Here is a 17762-nt window from a genome sequence, read left to right on the forward strand (position 1 = left end):
TCCTTTTGCTGTTCTTTTTTTTGTGTTATGTTGTAATCCAAGACCTTAGTAGAAGAACCAAAATGAGTCAGTTTGCTGTTTGGAGAATGTTGAGTTGTTGACGAATGAATAGTTGCCATTATTAAAAGGTTTCGACAGATATAAGAAAAAGAAAATAAGAATAGTTTCCTTTGAAGAGGAAGAAACAATCCAAAATTTTCTTTTTTTCTTTATTGAGATTGAAAAAAAAGGAAAAAGAAAAAGAAAAAGAAAAAGAAAAAGGAAAAAGAAAGAAGAAAGGAAAAAAAAAAAGGAAAGAATGCTTTTTTGTATCAAATATATGAATTGAAGCTCAGTTACGTACTTCCCCGCAACGCCATACCAAAGTTCATCATGCAAGAAGTTAATATATAGTAATGAATCATTATTTTTATTATTTTATTGAAATTATCTACAAGATAAAGGATTTAAAGTATATTGACATTTTTCAAATCCTTACAAGCTTGTTCTACACGAGATTTCATTGTTACTTCAGCAGCACGAATGAAAACACGAGGATCATAGTATTTCTTGTTTGGTTTATCAGGTCCTTCAGGATTACCCACTTGAGTTTGTACATATTTATCATTTTTCTTAAAGTACTCGTAGAGTCCATTACAATAAGCAAACTGTGTATCAGTATCCACATTCATCTTGATAACACCATGACTGACTCCTTCTGCGATTTCTTCCTTTGTTGAGCCTGATCCACCATGAAACACGAAAAATACCGGTTTAGGATTTTTACTATGAAGTTTTTCTGCTACATATGCTTGATGTCTACCCAATAAAGAAGGTTGAAGAACAACATTTCCAGGTTTATATACACCATGAACATTACCAAATGCACTATAATAAAAATAATAAAAATAATAATAAAATCATCATCAGCAATCATCATCATTCGTTTGATATCATTTATCTATCTATTCATCAATAATAAAGAACTTACGCAGCGATGGAGAATAAATCAGTTACTTCAGAAAAGGCTTTATAAATATCCCATATATCTTCAGGTTGAGTGTATAAAGAATTATTATCAACACTTTCATTGTTCACACCATCTTCTTCACCACCAGTAATTCCAATTTCCATTTCAAGCCATAGATTCATAGGAGCCATACGCTTGAGATATTGTACACAAGTAGCGATATTTTCTTCCTTGGGTTCTTCAGATAAATCTAGCATATGAGATGAGAAAAGAGGCTCACCATTGGCTTTGAAATAAGCTTCATCAGCAGCAAGCATGCCATCAAACCAAGGAAGTAACTTTTTGGCACAATGATCTGAATGAATCACCACTGGAATACCATAAGAAGTAGCAACTGTTCGAACATACTAAAAAAAAAAAAAAAAAAAAAAAAGACCCAAAAGTTGGTTAAATATATGATGTTGTTGTTGTTGATGATGATGATTACCTGAGCACCAGCAATAGCACCAAGCACGGAAGCTTCTTGATTAGTATTAGAAATACCTTTACCAGCTACAAAGGCACTACCACCATTAGAGAATTGAATGATGATTGGAGATTTGATATCACGAGCAGCTTCTAAAGCAGCATTGACAGTACTAAAATAGCAGGGGGTTTAGATTCAAGTCCGATGTAAGATGAGCAATTCCTCTTTTATTTTTTTTTTTTTTTTTTTTTTTTTACCTTGTGGATGTACAATTGATGGCAGGAATAGCAAATTGATGTTCACGAGCTAAAACAGATGATCAAGGAAAAGATAATCAGTTTACTATATATATATATATAGTGATAATGATGATTCATCCATCAAATAATAATAATAACAATAATAATAATAATAATAAAGAATCTTACCATATTCGAAAAGTTTCTTAAGATTGGTACCAGTAACGACACCAGCAGGAATAATATCTAAGACGCCCATACTTAAATGATTTTTGATTATATATAGAAGAACAAAAAAAAAAAAAAAAAGAAGGTAAATAAACTTTCAAAATTGAAAAAATAGATATTTTACGTTTATATACTAATTTTTTTTTTCTATGATCATGCAATCATTGTTGAATAACCGCGAATCACGTCAAAAAAGTTCATGGGTTGCCTATCTGAAACCATCTGCTTTTTAAAAATCATCGACTCATAATAATAATATGACACGATTCTCATCTTTTTTTTTTTTCTCTTTTTATCATCAATGACATGGTTTTTTCAATGGTTTTAGTTTCTTTTTCATTTATTATTTCCAATTCTATAGCACTATAGTAAATACGATGATATGATTGGATGCGGAATTTCATTCTATTTGGTGTGTGCCCAAGAAAACAAGAAAGGACTCCTTTTCTTTATTTTTCTGAATCCCGATTTTTTTTTTCTTGTTATTCCTTTTTTTTTTTTTTTGAAGTTGTTCAATTGTTCGTGTGTGTGTGTGTGTGTGCCTAAAAAGTACATTATTTTGAAACTTTGGTACATAGTAAGAGTCAATCCATTGATACCTCTTTGATATACGACAGTAAAACTATTTAATATGGACCAAAACAGTGTTTATCAGTTATTTGTGGCAACTTATCATCCTGATCCAAACGTTCATAAACAAGCTGAACTTAATATTCGAAGTGTAAGAAAAAAAAAAAAGCTTATTTAAACATAGGGATAACTTTGGAGTAGAAACTAACCATCCTATTCTTTTTTTTTTTTTTTTAACAGTTCGAAGGTCATAATGGATTCCTCCCTATTGTTTTACAAATCTTGGCTTCTGAAGAACTTGAACTCGGTGCTCGACAAGCCGGTAAATTTATATTGAATTTTTTTTTGATTACATTGAACTTTTGAACTGATTCGAGTTTCATCTCTTTTTATAGCTGCTATCTATTTTAAGAATCGTTTGGTGAAAGCCTGGAATAGAAACAAACAAGCTACTACTCCCATCAGTGAAGAAGATCGCAATGTTGTAAAGCAATCTATCCTTCAAGCCATGGTAACAGCCCCCAATGCTGTCAAGTAAGAACTCAAAAAAAAAAAAAGAAGTAAAAGATTCGTTAGGCTTATTTTTTTTTTTTTGGTTTCAATAGAGTTCAATTAACGTCTTGTTTACATACTATCTTAAGCAATGACTTCCCTGAACAATGGTCTCAATTTGTTGGTGAATTAGAAAACCTTTTGTCTTCAAATGATCCTCGTTTAGTTTATGTTGGTTTATTGGCTCTTCGTGAAGTAGTCAGAGTGTATCAGTAAGTTTTGATCATTTGATTACTTTGCACTAGCATTTGATCTAATATATATCTATATATCTTTTAGATGGAAGTCATCCGAAAAACGTGAACCTTTACAACAAATCATCGCACTGACTTTTCCTGCCATTCAAAACATTGGTACCAATCTTGTTTCCTCTGATAGTCTCGAAGCTGCTGAAATGCTCAAACTGACGTTGAAAATCTATCATGCTGGTATCCAAGTCGATCTTCCCAAAACATTACAAGATTCTTCTTCCATTGTACCTTGGGGAACTCTCTTTTTACAATTGATTGACAAACCTATTCCATTTGATGTCTTGCCTACTGATTCTGAAGAACGTGAAAAATATCCTTGGGGTAAAACTAAAAAATGGGCTTATCATTGTTTGAATCGTCTGTTTGCCAAGTATGGAAATCCTGCTTTATTGACTCCCAGTGCCAGCAAGTACATTCCTTTTGCCAAAAACTTTGTCTCTAACTTTGCTCCCAATGTATTGCAGGCTTACCTTCGTCAGGTAGAAGGTTGGATCAAGAACGAAATTTGGATTTCTCACAAGTGTTTAGCTTTGACTGCTGCCTTTTTCGACAACAGGTAATAATAATAATAATAATAATAATAATAATAATAAGGATGAGGTTGTATATGTATGTTGGGAATTTAGCACTAACTCGTTTACTCATTCCCGCTCTCTCTCTTTTTGTCACATTAGTGTCAAGCACAAGACTACTTGGCAAATTATCAAACCTCACACTGAGACTTTAGTGGCCCATTTTATCTTCCCTCAACTCTGTTTTTCCAATGAAGATGAGGAATTATGGAATGATGATCCTGTAGAATTTGTTCACAAAAAGGTTGATCCTTTGGAAGATATTCATTCACCCGAGACTAACGCTAGCAACTTGTTGATTACTTTGGCTCGTGACCGTAAGAAACATACTTTTATGGGAATTCTTGGATTTATCAATGGTGTTTTGAACAAGTATTTGGAAACTCCTGACGATCAAAAGAATGGCCGTGAAAAGGATGGTGCTTTGAATATGATTGCATGCCTTTCTTATCAAATCTTACAAAAGAAGTCTCCTGTTGCCAATATGATGGAACCTTTCTTTGTCTCTCATGTTTTCCCTGAATTCAAGAGTCGTTTCCCATATCTCCGTGCTCGCGCGTGCGATATGACTAAGCATTTTAGTGATTTGGACTTCGCAAACGAACAGGTAAACAATAATACAATAGTAATATATGACTTTTTTTTACTCATATATTTTTTTTCTATCTTATAGAACTTGGCTACTCTTTATCAAAATGTTTTGGATTGTCTCCGTGATACTGATTTACCTGTCAAGATTCAAGCTGCTCTTGCTTTACAACCTATGATCCGTCACGAAAGTGGTAATGTTAAATATACGATACTGAAATCGGAGAGTGATGAAGAGTACATTATTTATTTACTTATTTATTAATATATATATAATAGTTCGCAACGCTATGGCCCCTAGTCTTCCTTTTATCATGCAAGAATTACTCAATTTGACCAAAGAAATTGATATTGACACTTTGGCTACCACTATGGAAGAATTTGTTGAAGTGTTTGCTGACCAACTCACACCCTTCGCCGTTCAACTTTGTACGCAATTGCGAGATACCTTTTTACGTATTATGGAAGATTTCAGTCAATCAAATCAATTGGCGGATTCGAACGATGATGATGACTTTGGTGATTTGGATGATGTTAGCGATAAGATTATGGCAGCTATGGGTGTTCTTAAAACTATTGGTACTCTGATTCTTAGTTTGGAAAGCACTCCTGATATTCTTCAACAATTGGAAAATGCATTGTTACCTGTCATTACTTATACTCTCAAGAATAAGATCATGGACTTGTACAATGAAATCTTTGAAATTATTGATTCATGTACATTCTCTGCCAAGCGAGTGACTCCTACCATGTGGGGCGTGTTTGATCTTATCTATGAATCTTTCAAGGATTGCGGTATCGATTATATGGACGAAATGCTTCCTCCTTTGGACAATTACATTTCGTATGGTCGTGATGTATTTGTCAGCAACGAAAATATTCAACGTATGATGTTTGACATTATTGATACTGTTATGAAGAGTGATCGTTTGGGTGAAAATGATCGTGTCTGTGCTTGTAAGTGTTTTGTTGATTTATATATATATATATATTTGAAATAGACATATCTAAACCTCATCCTCTTTTTTTTTTTATAGGTAAACTTATCGAATCCGTCTTGCTCAATTGCCGTGGTCAAGTCGATATGGTAATAAAAAAAAAAAAAAAAGGAAAAATCAACAATTAGAGCGAGTACGTAATGATATTAATATATATCTTTCTTTGCTTTTTCAGTACGTTGCTCCATTCTTGAATCTTGCCTTCCAATTCATCTTTACTAATTCTATGAAGACTACCGAATTTAAGGTTCACTGTCTTGAAGTGGTAAGTTCAAACAGAAATTTTCTACTTTGATATATATTTTATATTTCTTTTATTCTTTTTTTTATAGGTGATCAACTGTTTATACTATAATCCTGTATTGACTCTCCGATTACTGGAAGAAAATCAGTGGACTCAAGGCTTCTTTACTCTCTGGTTCAATACACTTGAAAAGTTCTCTCGTGTTCATGATAAGAAATTGGTGATTGTCGCATTATGCTCTTTGATTGAACTTCCTTTGGATCATGTTCCTGGTTCTTTACAAGGTGGTTGGTCTCAAGTATTGACTGGTATTGTTAATGTATTTAAAACTTTACCCAAGGCTATAGAAAGTAAGTGTGATTTGGTCCTTTTTTTTTTTTTTTTTTTTTTTTTTTTTTTTAAAAAAAAAATCAATTTACTGACTTTTTCTTTCTTCTTCAATAGACCGAGAAAGTTTGGAAAAGTTGTATGGTGATGGATTTGACGATGAAGATATTTACAATGAAGATTTCGATGCCAGTGAAGCAGATGAAGATGATTTGGAAGATATTGGTGGTAAATTATATTACAATACGGATAAATGGAGGTAATACTAATATATTCATATTATTATTATTACAGATGAAGATGTCCCTGATCAAGACAACGAATACTTGGAATATCTTGCCCAACAAGCATCTTTACATGCTAATGATGAAGATTACGATGATTATGAAGAAGAAATCGAAGAAGAAATTCTTTTCGAATCACCTTTGGATGAAATCAACCCGTATATTCGATTTGAACAAGTCTTCCGTACAATGCAACAAACCAATCCGGCATCGTATACCCTATTGACCAAGGATCTGGATGCTGATCAACAAAACCTGATTATGTCTGTTTTGTCCAACGCTGAACAACAACGTACTCAGCAACAACAACAACAACAGCAAGTTGCTTAGATGATCAGCACGCATCACTTATTTGTACTTTTTCCTCTCCCATTTTTTTTTTCTATCTATCTTATTCTTCCCTTTTTTTTTGACTATCATTCTTATCATATTTCTTTTTCTTTTGTCTTATTATTATTTAGTTTTTACTGCATTCGTCTTTCTTTCCTCTCTTCCCCCATTTTAGAATAGCTTCCTCTCCCCTTTTTATAGTTACATTTTTTTTTAAATCAATAAAAATAAACTCAATATCATCCCCCCATTATCATTTTGATGTACAACTTTATTCAATAATAAATGACGGAATTCAAAAATAAGATGTCGCAAAAATAGGAAATAAAATAAAAGAATAAGAGTTGAACGCATAATCCAAATTGAATACAAGAAGAAGAAGGAAAAGAGAAGGAGTGGCAATAGTTCCATTGTGTATAAGAGATTTCAAATAACAGAAAAATATATATACTGTACATTTAGTCAACATATCCATTTTTTATATTTATTTTTAACTTACCTGTAGAAAAGCATTAAATACAGTACATCCTCATCAAGAGGTGATAACATATTTTTATATGCTGCTGTTACAAGTGGATTATCTAATTTGAATTGGAACACCAAAGGAGATTTCAAAAAGAAAAAAAAAAGAAGAGAATGATTACTATACTGTATCATCATCGTCATCAATCAATCAATGTGTTTTGGCATATTCTACCAACATCTTTAGAGCGATATCAGAAAAAAGTGGTAATGCGACGTCCATTTTGGCAAAGTACTATATCTTGTTTTATAACATCACGAAAAGCGTTTTCTTGTGATCTGGCAACGAACTTTGAAAATACTGTGAGGGTAGTTCATCTCCGTTTATTAAAAAAAAAAAAAAAAGAAAGAAAGAAAGAAAGAAAGAAAAAAAGGAAACACTAGTTACAGAAGGGATTCATCATCTACAAGTATTTATCAACAAGTTGGGATTTCATCTAAAATCGAGTGATATCCCGTCCAAAGATCCAGGTCAACAACCTATTATCATCATTCAACCAGAGATCACCCAGAGGACAACAAGAAAAATAAAAAAATGACGTTAGTATAATGAGTCATCCTTGTAACAAAAAAAAAAGATTCTATCATCCAACACACTTACCAATAATGTGGAATTAATAATCTATTCCGGATACTCATGCTCATGGAAAAGTAAGCTGAGCGCCATAGTAACCATGCTAATCGACCAGAGTTTTTTGCTCCTTGGTGAACGGAAGACATATCCACTAAAGCTTCCGATCCTCCAATGTAAGCCATCATTCCTCGATTTCGAAACTCGAATTCTTGGATAGATCCATTACCGTTCAACACTAATAACAAAAAAAGAAGTTTGAAAATGTATTTAAAAATCCATGCATCGCCTTTTTTTTTTTTTTTTTTTTTTGGGTAAGAAAAGAAATATTCATTCATTACCTTTACTCAAGTACATTGCTTTCTGGGTTGCCACTATCAAGAGGAAACCAAAAAAAGAAAAGGTAGTTAACGAGAATTGTCGTCGATAAAAAGGTTCATCAAATCACTTACCCTGAGCAGTCAATGGCAAATCTTGATTTTTCATAGTAGCACAGTCTCCAATAGCGAATCTAGTTCATTGATGAATTATAACGGGAAGAGGTCATCAGTTACAAAAAAAAAAAAAAAAAAAAAAAAAAAAAAAAAAAAGAGAAAAAAACTTACAGGTCAGGGTATGGGATATGAGATTTATCTAGTACTTGAAGATGAGAGTTCGTCAAGATTCTAATAAAAGAAAGAGAGCATGTGAGAATTTTCAGGAACTGTCATTTTTGCTGCACTGTTCGATCGTCTTACCTTTGTTTTCTGTCATCTTTAGCAACATCCAGTTTCGTTACTAATGGATTTTCGCATAAACCAGTGGACCATACAAGGAGACCATATGGAACTAGAAGGATCGGGTAGGTTAGTACGATAGATAATTTGTAACGAACAGCTTTATATATTACCTTCGCCTTCATTACGAATGATTAATTTGTCCTCCATCACAGATTCTACAAAGCGTTCTTTCGATGATAATAATAATAATAATAATAATAATAATAATAATAATAATAATAATAATAATAATAATAATAAATAAGAAAGGAAGGATGATGATGGATAAACTTACGTGTTTTAATACGGATGCCTTTTCGATCAAAATGTTGATGAGCATAGGAAGAGAGATCTGAATCAAACCCATTCAAAATATGAGGAGCCACGTCGTATAAAGTCATACTGATAAAACGGATCAACTCAGGATAAAGTCGAGACGCATCTCTGGAAATAAAATCATACAGTTCGGCTGAAAATTCTATTCCCTATTAAAAAAAAAAAATGAGTACATTACCTCCAACTGGTTTCTACTACAAAAAGAAAAAAAAAGTTGAACTTGCCGTTGGTCCCGCGCCTGCTACTACAAAGTGTAATCGATTTCTTTTCTGTGTTTCCGTCAAACCAGGTTGAGAGGCATATTCAAAACCTAATTGAAATGAAAATGCAAAGACTGTTAGTAACGTTTCTGTGTGTACGTTTGTTTGTTACTAAGACTTTATGGGAATCATTTACATTCTATCAATCTCTTTCGAATACTACGAGCGTGGTCGACGTCGCGTAGAAATAAAGCATGTTCCTTCACCCCAGGGATACCGAATGTATTCGAGTAAGACCCGACACTAATCACCAAGATATCATATTCTAAAGAAAAGGTTGTCTTTTTCGTTTCAGGGACTTGACTTGTACAATGAATCACCTTGCTTTCCACATCTAAAAAGAGAAGTGAATGAGATAGACATCAAGTATGCGAAAAGTAACTAAGGAGCTATTTACCAATATCATCACAAGTAGCTTGATAGTAATCAATATCTTTTGAATATCCTCTACAAGATTCAAAGTTAAATATTTAAAAAAAAAAAAAAAAAAGAAAAAGAGAACGAAAGAAAAAAAAAAAAGGCGTAACGAATTTATGTACCTGACAGGTTCTGTTACACAGCGGAATTCTAAGGATCCCACAGAAGTACTACAAAAGAAAGAAAAAAAAAAGATGAATACTGTCAACAGAATCAAGCTGCTTACCTTGCCAATAAAGGTGTGAACACAAAATAGTTTCTAATTTAATAGAGTTGAATGTTGATCATATAATTATATGTTATTTATTATGCGTTTGTTACCTGGGAGATACCACCATTACGTCAAATTTTTTTCTGTCCAGTTCTCTCATCAATTTGTAGCCTATAACAAAAGGATAATGGTTAAGATAGTATCAAGAAAGAAAGAAAAATGACATTAGAAAAAAAAATATAAGTTACCTGCCCATCCAGATCCTATGGTACAAGGATATCATTAAAGAAAGATAAGGTCACATAGGATCCATACTTATCAGTGATCAAAAAAAAAAATATAAATATACTTACCTAGGATAACCACTCGTTCTAATAGACAAAAAAGAGTTTGGTCATCTATAATATCATCCTTTTTTTTTTCTTTTTTTTTTTTCTTTTTTTTTTTATACTTTTGGGTATGGTTGTCTTGGAAGATGTGATAGTCTGAAATTGTTTTCTAGTATGAACAATGATGGATGATCGATGAAGAGATTGTATACGAAGAAAAGGTTGAATGGAGAGAGTACTCCTCATACCTAAAAAAAAAAAAAAAAAAAAAAAAAAAAAAAAAAAAGAAGAAAAGATATAATCGAATAAAAGTCAATAGTTAAGCCTCTTTTTTTTTTTTTTTATGTTTAGTACGAATGAAAATCATCTCTAACAGAGGAAGAAAAGACATGATCTATAAAATGCATCCTATTTTATAGTTTTATAAGAGTTAGATTATCTTGTAAATATCAATGTTTTCATTCATGATAACACCATTTCATTCGCGTCATGGAAATGGATGGATTTCTAAAAGATGATTGGCCAATCAATTGACAATGTTTGGTAAAGCTGTTTCCTTTTCAGGTTGGTGCGAAAAAAAACCCCTTAAAGATCAATCCACAAAACCGATCCGTATATTAAAAAAAAAATGACGGATTGATTTTATTTTGTCATATGAACCATCCTGATTATCATGTTGAAATATGTCATTTTTTTCTTTGATTTGTACATCCATCTACTATCATCCGTAAATATTAATAAATATTAGTAACAGTAATAACAGTAATACAGTAATAATCATATACGATAGGGACAGATAGAGAGAGAAAGAGAGAGATATGCAACAATGTTAACTTTATTAACAAAATAATAGATAACAGGAGAAACAAATATGTAAAGGTATAATAAAATGGACGACATGATAATAATAATAAGTAATACGAGTTTTAGTAATGATAAGAATATATATATATATAAATGTACATTATGTTCTACATCGAATATATGTTCCATCCACCCTTCTTGATTTTCTTGCCCTGAATAGACCCAAATTGATAGGTACATCATTATCATGTGGAGGATCACTGACATAATCCTCTAACCATTCCCAAGGTCTTGATTGTTCCATACATGTTTCCAGATGTTGTTGTTGCTGTAACGGATCTGTTGTTGTTGTTGCTCCAAGAATTCCTGTGGCTAGTCGACTATTAGTGAGATAAATATTATGCGTTGAGAATGGTAAGATACGATTCACCCGACTTTGAAACATCACGGGTATAGTTGAAAGTTCGCCATGATGATGAAGTGTTGATAGTAATGATAGGGTAGGCTTCCGTAATTCCTTGGGTACTTCATCAATAATCAACGATACAAAATCAAGTACAAATTCAAAAAATTGTTCTTGACTACCATTTCCATGGACAATCGGGTTCTAAAATATATTGAAATGATGAATTAAATTCTATTATCATAGTGATTTTCTTTTTGACTTACTCCTAATAGAATCACCAAGATACGTATCCAGGAAAGAGCGTCACACTCATCCTCTTTTGGATATTCCCAGATCAAAGAGGCAAATGGTACCACTAATCGCATCCGTATCAGTAAACTATTGACATCCCCAAATAATAATAAGTAAAGAATAATAAAGGCGAGTCAGAACAATAGATAATCATGGGGTCCATCGCATGATAAAAAAAAATTACCTTGTTCGCAAATCATGAAGTGTAATTGAAGAATCAGTCGGTTCCGATATTAGACCCTCTGTTGTTAATAATGCAACGGCAGCATCCTATTGATTGGATAAAAAAAGAAATGATGAGTTGTGCTTATCATCTTATTATCGCTTATCAATCTTATTTTTTTTTTTTTCACTTACGACATTGTTCTTGGTCAAATCCAAAGCTGCTACCGCACGTGCAAATGTGGTGTGAGCATCTTGCATGACTTGATAAATCAATAATCCAGACTGAAACCTTTTAATTTGTTGATGTAAAGTCTTGACCAGTGCAATCTTCTTGTTATTTCCCCAAATATTCTGTGCCATCATATGCTGCATAATATTGAAGAACGCTCTGCTTTTATACTTGTATTTGTCGGAATCAAAGCATTCGTCAACTGAAGACAGTAATAAGATATTGTTGGGAAAAGGCGCCACGGATGATGAATGTACAGGTGATGGAGTGGATGTAGCTGATGCACGCCGTTGCTGTTGTTCTTGTTGTTGCTGCTGCTGTTGCTGATCTTGTTGTTGAATTGAACTCGCGCTCGTGGATGTTGCTACTATCGATGAAGGTGAGGATGAAAGAACGACTTGATCTGTGGATGAATCCAGTTGTCGTTGTTGCTGCTGCTGTTGTTGTTCTTGTTGTTGTTGTTGTTTTTGCTGTTGCTGTTGCTGTTGTTGTTGCTGCTGTTGTTGTTGTTGTTGCTGCTGCTGTTGTTGTTGTTGTTGCTGCTGCTGCTGTTGTTGTTGTTGTTGTTGTTGTTGTTGTTGCTGTTGCTGTTGCTGCTGCTGCTGTTGTTGTTGTTGTTGTTGTTGCTGTTGTTGCTGCTGTTGTTGCGGCCGGTCTTGTTGCTGTTGTTGTTCCGACTGTTGCTGAGATGATGGAGGTGAAGCAGACGATGGATGGTCAAGCCCTGGTTGTTGTGATGCTTCATCTTCTCCCTCCATATGACAACCTTCTAAAAGTCGCACACCGTAATTCAGCAGTTCCAATAACACCCGTTCACGTAAACCATGTATAATATTCTTGAAGAATAAAGATCGTCGTTGGTGCTGACCTTCATCGGATAAAACAATATTGAAAAAGAATCGTACAAAAGCGTCAAGTTCCTTGTTAGCCGTTCTATCATTGATCAATAATCCATCATCATTGCCTTGTTGTTTGTCATTAGCATTCATCGTAATATCATCACCACCAAGAATATGAGGATTGTTTGGGTCTTGTCCATTGCCACCGTCTGATAGTAAGATATTGTCCAATAGTAAACTGACTTGTACGCGACATTGTTCTTCATTCCATTGACTTACATTGACAAAAATACGTCGAATTTTATCAATAAAATCAGGTTCTTGAACCAAAGCAGCATGATGCAAATGATGATGATGGTGATGATGATGATGATGGTGTCCGATATCTGCCAAAGTACCGCCAATCAATTCATCCACAATACTAAGCATTTTCTTCTTAACCTTCTTCTCCGTGCTAGCTTCAGTTCCATGAGAAGAGAATCGTTGATAAACCCCATGAAGATCTCGAACACATGCTTGTCGAAACCAGCCAATTTGTAGTAAATCCGCCCTAAGTATAACTAATTCTTGAAGTAAAGGACTGCTTAAAGGCAAACTACTTGCGATAAGTACCAATTTTTCCATGAGAGCAAACATAGGTTCTATTCGATCTAAACTACAAGCCAATTGTGTGTGTCGTAACGTCTCTAATCGAAAAACTTCTTCAGCTTGTAACACCCAAGGTTGTTGATAAGTTCCACTAGTATCATCCATCACAGTGTCTTCTTCTTGTTGAACCCAGTAGCACCGTTCTTGAACGACCAAAAGTCGAATCAATACCATCATGTTTTCAAATACTTGTAGCCATTGTTGATTGTTGTTACCATTGTTTGTGTTATCACTACTTTTACTTGTTGATGATGCGCTGTCAATGGTTGTGGTTGATGCTGCTGCTGCTCCTGTCGATGTCGGCCACAATACATCATCTTGAATAAAATGCTGACTGACTTGATCAAACCAGGGTAAAGTGAATCGATAAAAGAGAGATTCCAAACTAACAAGTCCTCGTGACGCCAAAAGACAAATGAAGAGAGCCATCCACGATTGAGGTTGTCGTAATTCTTCCACAACAGTCACCTTGTTGGATAACCAGTCGACAAGAGCATCATTGATTTCTCCAGTGAGTGTACATTGGTCTACAATATCCTTGATAATATCTGCATATGCACAAAGGAACCGCTGTAATGTCATTTGTTGTTGTTGTTGCTGTACACTTTGATGACTTCCACCGTACATGGTTGTTTTCTTGTTCCATTGCTGAATAACGCTGACTGTGCCATCCAATACAAGCCCAATCCAAAGAGCAGCATTTTGATATTGATAACTTACACAAAGAGATTCCACCACATTTTGTATTGATGTTTTAGATCCATTGCTGTTGATCACTTGTTGTAATTCTTCTGTCATAGACACCGGCGTACGACGACTACCACGGACCTTAGGTCGCATTTGTAAATCCTTTTGTAATTGTAATCGCATGTCATCCGATATCATATGTCCTTCTTGAACCAACTGAACCATGTATATCATCACACACCGTTCGCGCGTACCACGTGTTTGTAATGATTGATGTTTGTTCCATAGTGTTTGCGTTACTAGTTTGCCAAGATTCATCAATTTCCATATATTTGCATACCGCCGGAGAGTGTCGATCACAAGTTGTAGTACTGATTTTTCGTTTGTTTTTTCCAATACCCAAACTGCCACCTGTACAATGTTCATATAGTCCTTGGCACATTCCAATATCTTAATAAGAGCCACGTACTGACGAGCGTTGAGTAGACACGAGCCAGGAGATGTCATCACACGCCAATTGTCTTCACCAATCTGTACATTCTTGACTACAAATCGTTTCACCTCGTTGACAAGCCATTCACTAGTGAATTGAATGATCACATACCTAGTCGAGCCATCCATCAGTTGTTGCATTTGTTGTTCAAATTTATCCGATAAAGAGAGATCAAAAGCGTCAGGTGTATCGTTAGCCATTGGTTCTGTCATATCCTCCGCATTCTTCCCAAATAGAGTCAACCCGCTTTGATTCCCATTCAAAGTTGATTCAATAGTTGTCCTAGTGCCCATAATCCATTGCTTTGCCAGATATTGTAGTTGTTCTATAGCTTTTGTTTCCAATCGGCTTTCATAGTCGCCGCCTTCCCTTCGAGACCCATAAAGAGCCACACGTCGTTGATTCACCAAATGTGCTGGAACTGGATGTAATAATGGTAGTGATTTCAAATGGTGGAGACATCGTACGGCATTTGGTTGTTTTCGTTGAGACTGTTCTAAAAGACCACGTGCTGTCAATCTGTTCAAATACCGATGGTAGGAAAACAATTGCATTCTAACAAATGTATCATATAAAAAGGATGCTGGGGTATTCAAAGGAAGTTGATCCACCATTTGATCGTCCAGGACTTGTTGATCCATTGTTGCTACCGTTGTAGATGCTGCTGTTGTTGAAGTTGCTGTCGTCATCATAGCTTGATTCTCAATGTCGCTAGTTACTCCAGTAGATGAAAGAGATATTTGACTGCTATCCAAAAAGTTAACTAGAGCCTCTTGAAGGGCAATCCGTCGTTGAGGAAATGAAGTCTTGTCTTGATCACACCAACATAAAAGAATTGAAGACACCAAAAAAGCTCTCCAATCACCATGTCTTGCTTCACAGGTGGCCCATCGACAAAGGATTTGAATGACTTGGTTGAGCGGCTGCTTTTGTATATTGCCTGTGCTTGCATTGATGCATCCGCTGAATATCGCTGCAGTAGCAGTAACCGATGAATGACCTTTCATATCCGCCCATGCAATGTTGTTGCTGTTCCCAAGTAGTAAATGACCAGAATCCGCATATCGACCGATAGAATCCAAAGTATGTACAATACGTTCTTCATCCACACCCGATCGTTCAGAAGTACTGTTAATAGATCCTTTGACACTTGACCTTGGAGTATCTTGATTTGACATATCAGAAGGATTGCTGACAGGCGTTGTCCCTGATTTAACTGTGCTAGAGTCCATTACGGTATTGTTGTTATTGCTGATGGTGCCTTGCCGATTTTCTTCCAAAGTTCCACAAAAAATTTCATTGCGTGCCTTCATCATTTCCCAATAAGATTCCATGACCTTGCAAATATCAGGCATTGTTTTTGATACTTTCAGACGCGATTGTTCACCTAGGATCATTTCAAATAATGGTCGGTATTGGTGGTATAATTTTGGAATGACAAACATATCAGGACTAGATAAAAACAATGACTAATTGGTAGAAAAATAGGAGTAAGTATATAATATTTTATCCCGGATTCATCTCTTTTTTTTTTTTTTTTTTTTTTTTTGTTACCTGAAGAGTCCTTTCGATATCACGCTTGAGTCCAGTAAATACATTGATTGGATTAGCAGTAGTAGTAGTAGGAGTAGATATAGAATTGTTGAGTTTGGAGCATTGTAAGACCTAATAAGTGAAGAATAAAAAAAAAAAAAAAAAGGAAGGATTAGGATAAGAAAAAAAAAATACAAACAGTCAAATTCATTAATACTTACAGCGCTGTATGCTTTGATCAAGGTTTCAATCAATAATTTTGTCAAAGTTCTGTTTCGTCTATATTCATCCACATAATCTTGTACAAGTCCGGTCAGTACCAACCACATGATTTCAAAAGAGTTACTTGACGCAAGAGTATCTAATGACCATTTCAAAAAATTTCTTTGATCTAATAATCCTTCACAATATTGCCATCGAGCCAGTTTGGTGCTATAGGCCCATCGTGATTCGAAGCGAGCCTTGGTTTCAGGAGTAGCCCATGGTTTCACTTGATTATCATTGCTCCCACCGCCACCCATTGCTGTACCGCTTACACCGGGAACATTTGAATTCCTATATCCTCGCATCGAGCCAGTAGTACTATTTGATGAAAGTGGAATCAGATCTGCTAATTGTTTCTTGAGATGTCCAGTCACAATCACTGTCCAATTGTATGCATGCGATGTATTTGATCCAGCATTACTAACATTTCGTTGAGCCTAAAAAAAAAAAGATCATCTTTAGTTTCCCATTATGATAACTATTGTGTAAAATGATATAAAAACATACCATTTCAGATAATCCAACCACCTTGATATACCATGTAGCACGTAAAAAAGGAACTTGTCTTGCTGCCAGAGTTTCTAACAATTTTTCACCCTTATAACCATGAGGAACGTTTCGTGATAGTTTTCGTAAAGGGACAGCACCATTAGCCAATTCTTGAATCCATTGTTCTTTCTTCGATTCCATCAAAGCAGTACGAGTTGGAGGTTTGAATGAAGGAGTTCTATTAACAAAACATGAGTTAATGCATCACCTTTTTTTTTTTTTTTATTCTTCTTACCCTGTTATCCTAGCAGCTTTTCTTTTCCGTTTGAGTACTTCTACCATAAATCCACCCATTTCATTTAAAAGTCGTTGATCATCTTGTAATTTCCCAAATATAATATCATGTGCACAAGTTTGTTCATTCTATTAATAAAAAAAAATGGATGAATATTATACATGAAATAACATGCATCAGTCTCTTTTTTCTTTTCACATACAGATACAGCCGGTTTATCAACAAATCCACTCCGCACATTGGATTCGGTCAGAATATCTTCTTCTTGATTGATACGTTGAGGAAACATGCCAGGATAACCCATGGAAGGCATTGACTTGCTATAAGGTAATAGTTTAGCGGGAGGTTGTAAGACATATTTTTTCAGTGGTGGATTATAATGAGATTTGGACACGTTTGGTGAATGATAACCCGGAGAGGAACTTGTGGAATAAGGTGAGGTGTGATTAGTGGGTGTCGTACTATAAGAAGAGGATGTTGTTGCAGAAGAATATGTTCCTCCTCCACTACCAGAGCCTCCTCCCATGATACCGTTGTTTTGTGGCGGAAAAGGAATGTTCAAACTGTTATTGTTGTTGTTATTGTTGTTGTTATTGTTGCTGTTCAAGTTGTTATTA

General features: G+C 34.7%; 4 protein-coding genes across 4 annotated transcripts; 1 reads left to right on the top strand and 3 right to left on the bottom strand.

The window, feature by feature from the left end:
- Nucleotides 1–388: 388 nt before the first annotated feature.
- Nucleotides 389–1958, bottom strand: BX664DRAFT_273779 (fructose-bisphosphate aldolase). The gene is made up of 5 exons (XM_051541229.1): nt 1844–1958; nt 1673–1721; nt 1437–1587; nt 971–1356; nt 389–867 (listed from the first exon to the last, which is right to left on the bottom strand). The coding sequence occupies exons 1-5, from the start codon at nt 1911–1913 to the stop codon at nt 447–449; spliced, it is 1077 nt and encodes a 358-aa protein (XP_051405674.1). The 5' UTR covers nt 1914–1958; the 3' UTR covers nt 389–446.
- A 419-nt stretch (nt 1959–2377) lies between these two features.
- Nucleotides 2378–6854, top strand: BX664DRAFT_322872 (armadillo-type protein). The gene is made up of 13 exons (XM_051543575.1): nt 2378–2603; nt 2693–2774; nt 2848–2986; nt 3058–3216; nt 3284–3811; nt 3930–4434; nt 4501–4609; nt 4695–5372; nt 5453–5502; nt 5589–5678; nt 5746–6007; nt 6102–6212; nt 6279–6854. Exons 1-13 carry the CDS (start codon nt 2514–2516, stop codon nt 6596–6598), a joined length of 3123 nt encoding a protein of 1040 aa, XP_051405675.1. The 5' UTR covers nt 2378–2513; the 3' UTR covers nt 6599–6854.
- Nucleotides 6855–7503: 649 nt separating this feature from the next.
- Nucleotides 7504–10248, bottom strand: BX664DRAFT_377627 (pyridine nucleotide-disulfide oxidoreductase-domain-containing protein; the record flags this gene model as incomplete). The annotated part of the gene is made up of 15 exons (XM_051548784.1): nt 7504–7600; nt 7722–7929; nt 8033–8065; nt 8144–8202; nt 8297–8356; nt 8429–8519; nt 8581–8637; nt 8745–8934; nt 9010–9095; nt 9182–9379; nt 9443–9492; nt 9585–9632; nt 9784–9844; nt 9922–9936; nt 10125–10248. 15 exons carry the CDS (start codon nt 10246–10248, stop codon nt 7558–7560), a joined length of 1323 nt encoding a protein of 440 aa, XP_051405676.1. The 3' UTR covers nt 7504–7557.
- Nucleotides 10249–10811: 563 nt separating this feature from the next.
- On the bottom strand, nt 10812–17713 carry BX664DRAFT_290634 (uncharacterized protein). Its single transcript, XM_051541899.1, has 13 exons — nt 17348–17713; nt 17146–17273; nt 16869–17088; nt 16319–16798; nt 16119–16229; nt 15853–16033; nt 15460–15729; nt 13692–15192; nt 12661–13616; nt 11861–12174; nt 11688–11773; nt 11476–11590; nt 10812–11413 (listed from the first exon to the last, which is right to left on the bottom strand). The coding sequence occupies exons 1-13, from the start codon at nt 17669–17671 to the stop codon at nt 10967–10969; spliced, it is 5133 nt and encodes a 1710-aa protein (XP_051405677.1). The 5' UTR covers nt 17672–17713; the 3' UTR covers nt 10812–10966.
- Between the last annotated feature and the right edge of the window lie 49 nt (nt 17714–17762).

Source organism: Halteromyces radiatus (genome assembly GCF_025201355.1).
Source record: "Halteromyces radiatus strain CBS 162.75 chromosome Unknown BX664scaffold_1, whole genome shotgun sequence".
Classification (NCBI taxonomy): domain Eukaryota; kingdom Fungi; phylum Mucoromycota; class Mucoromycetes; order Mucorales; family Cunninghamellaceae; genus Halteromyces; species Halteromyces radiatus.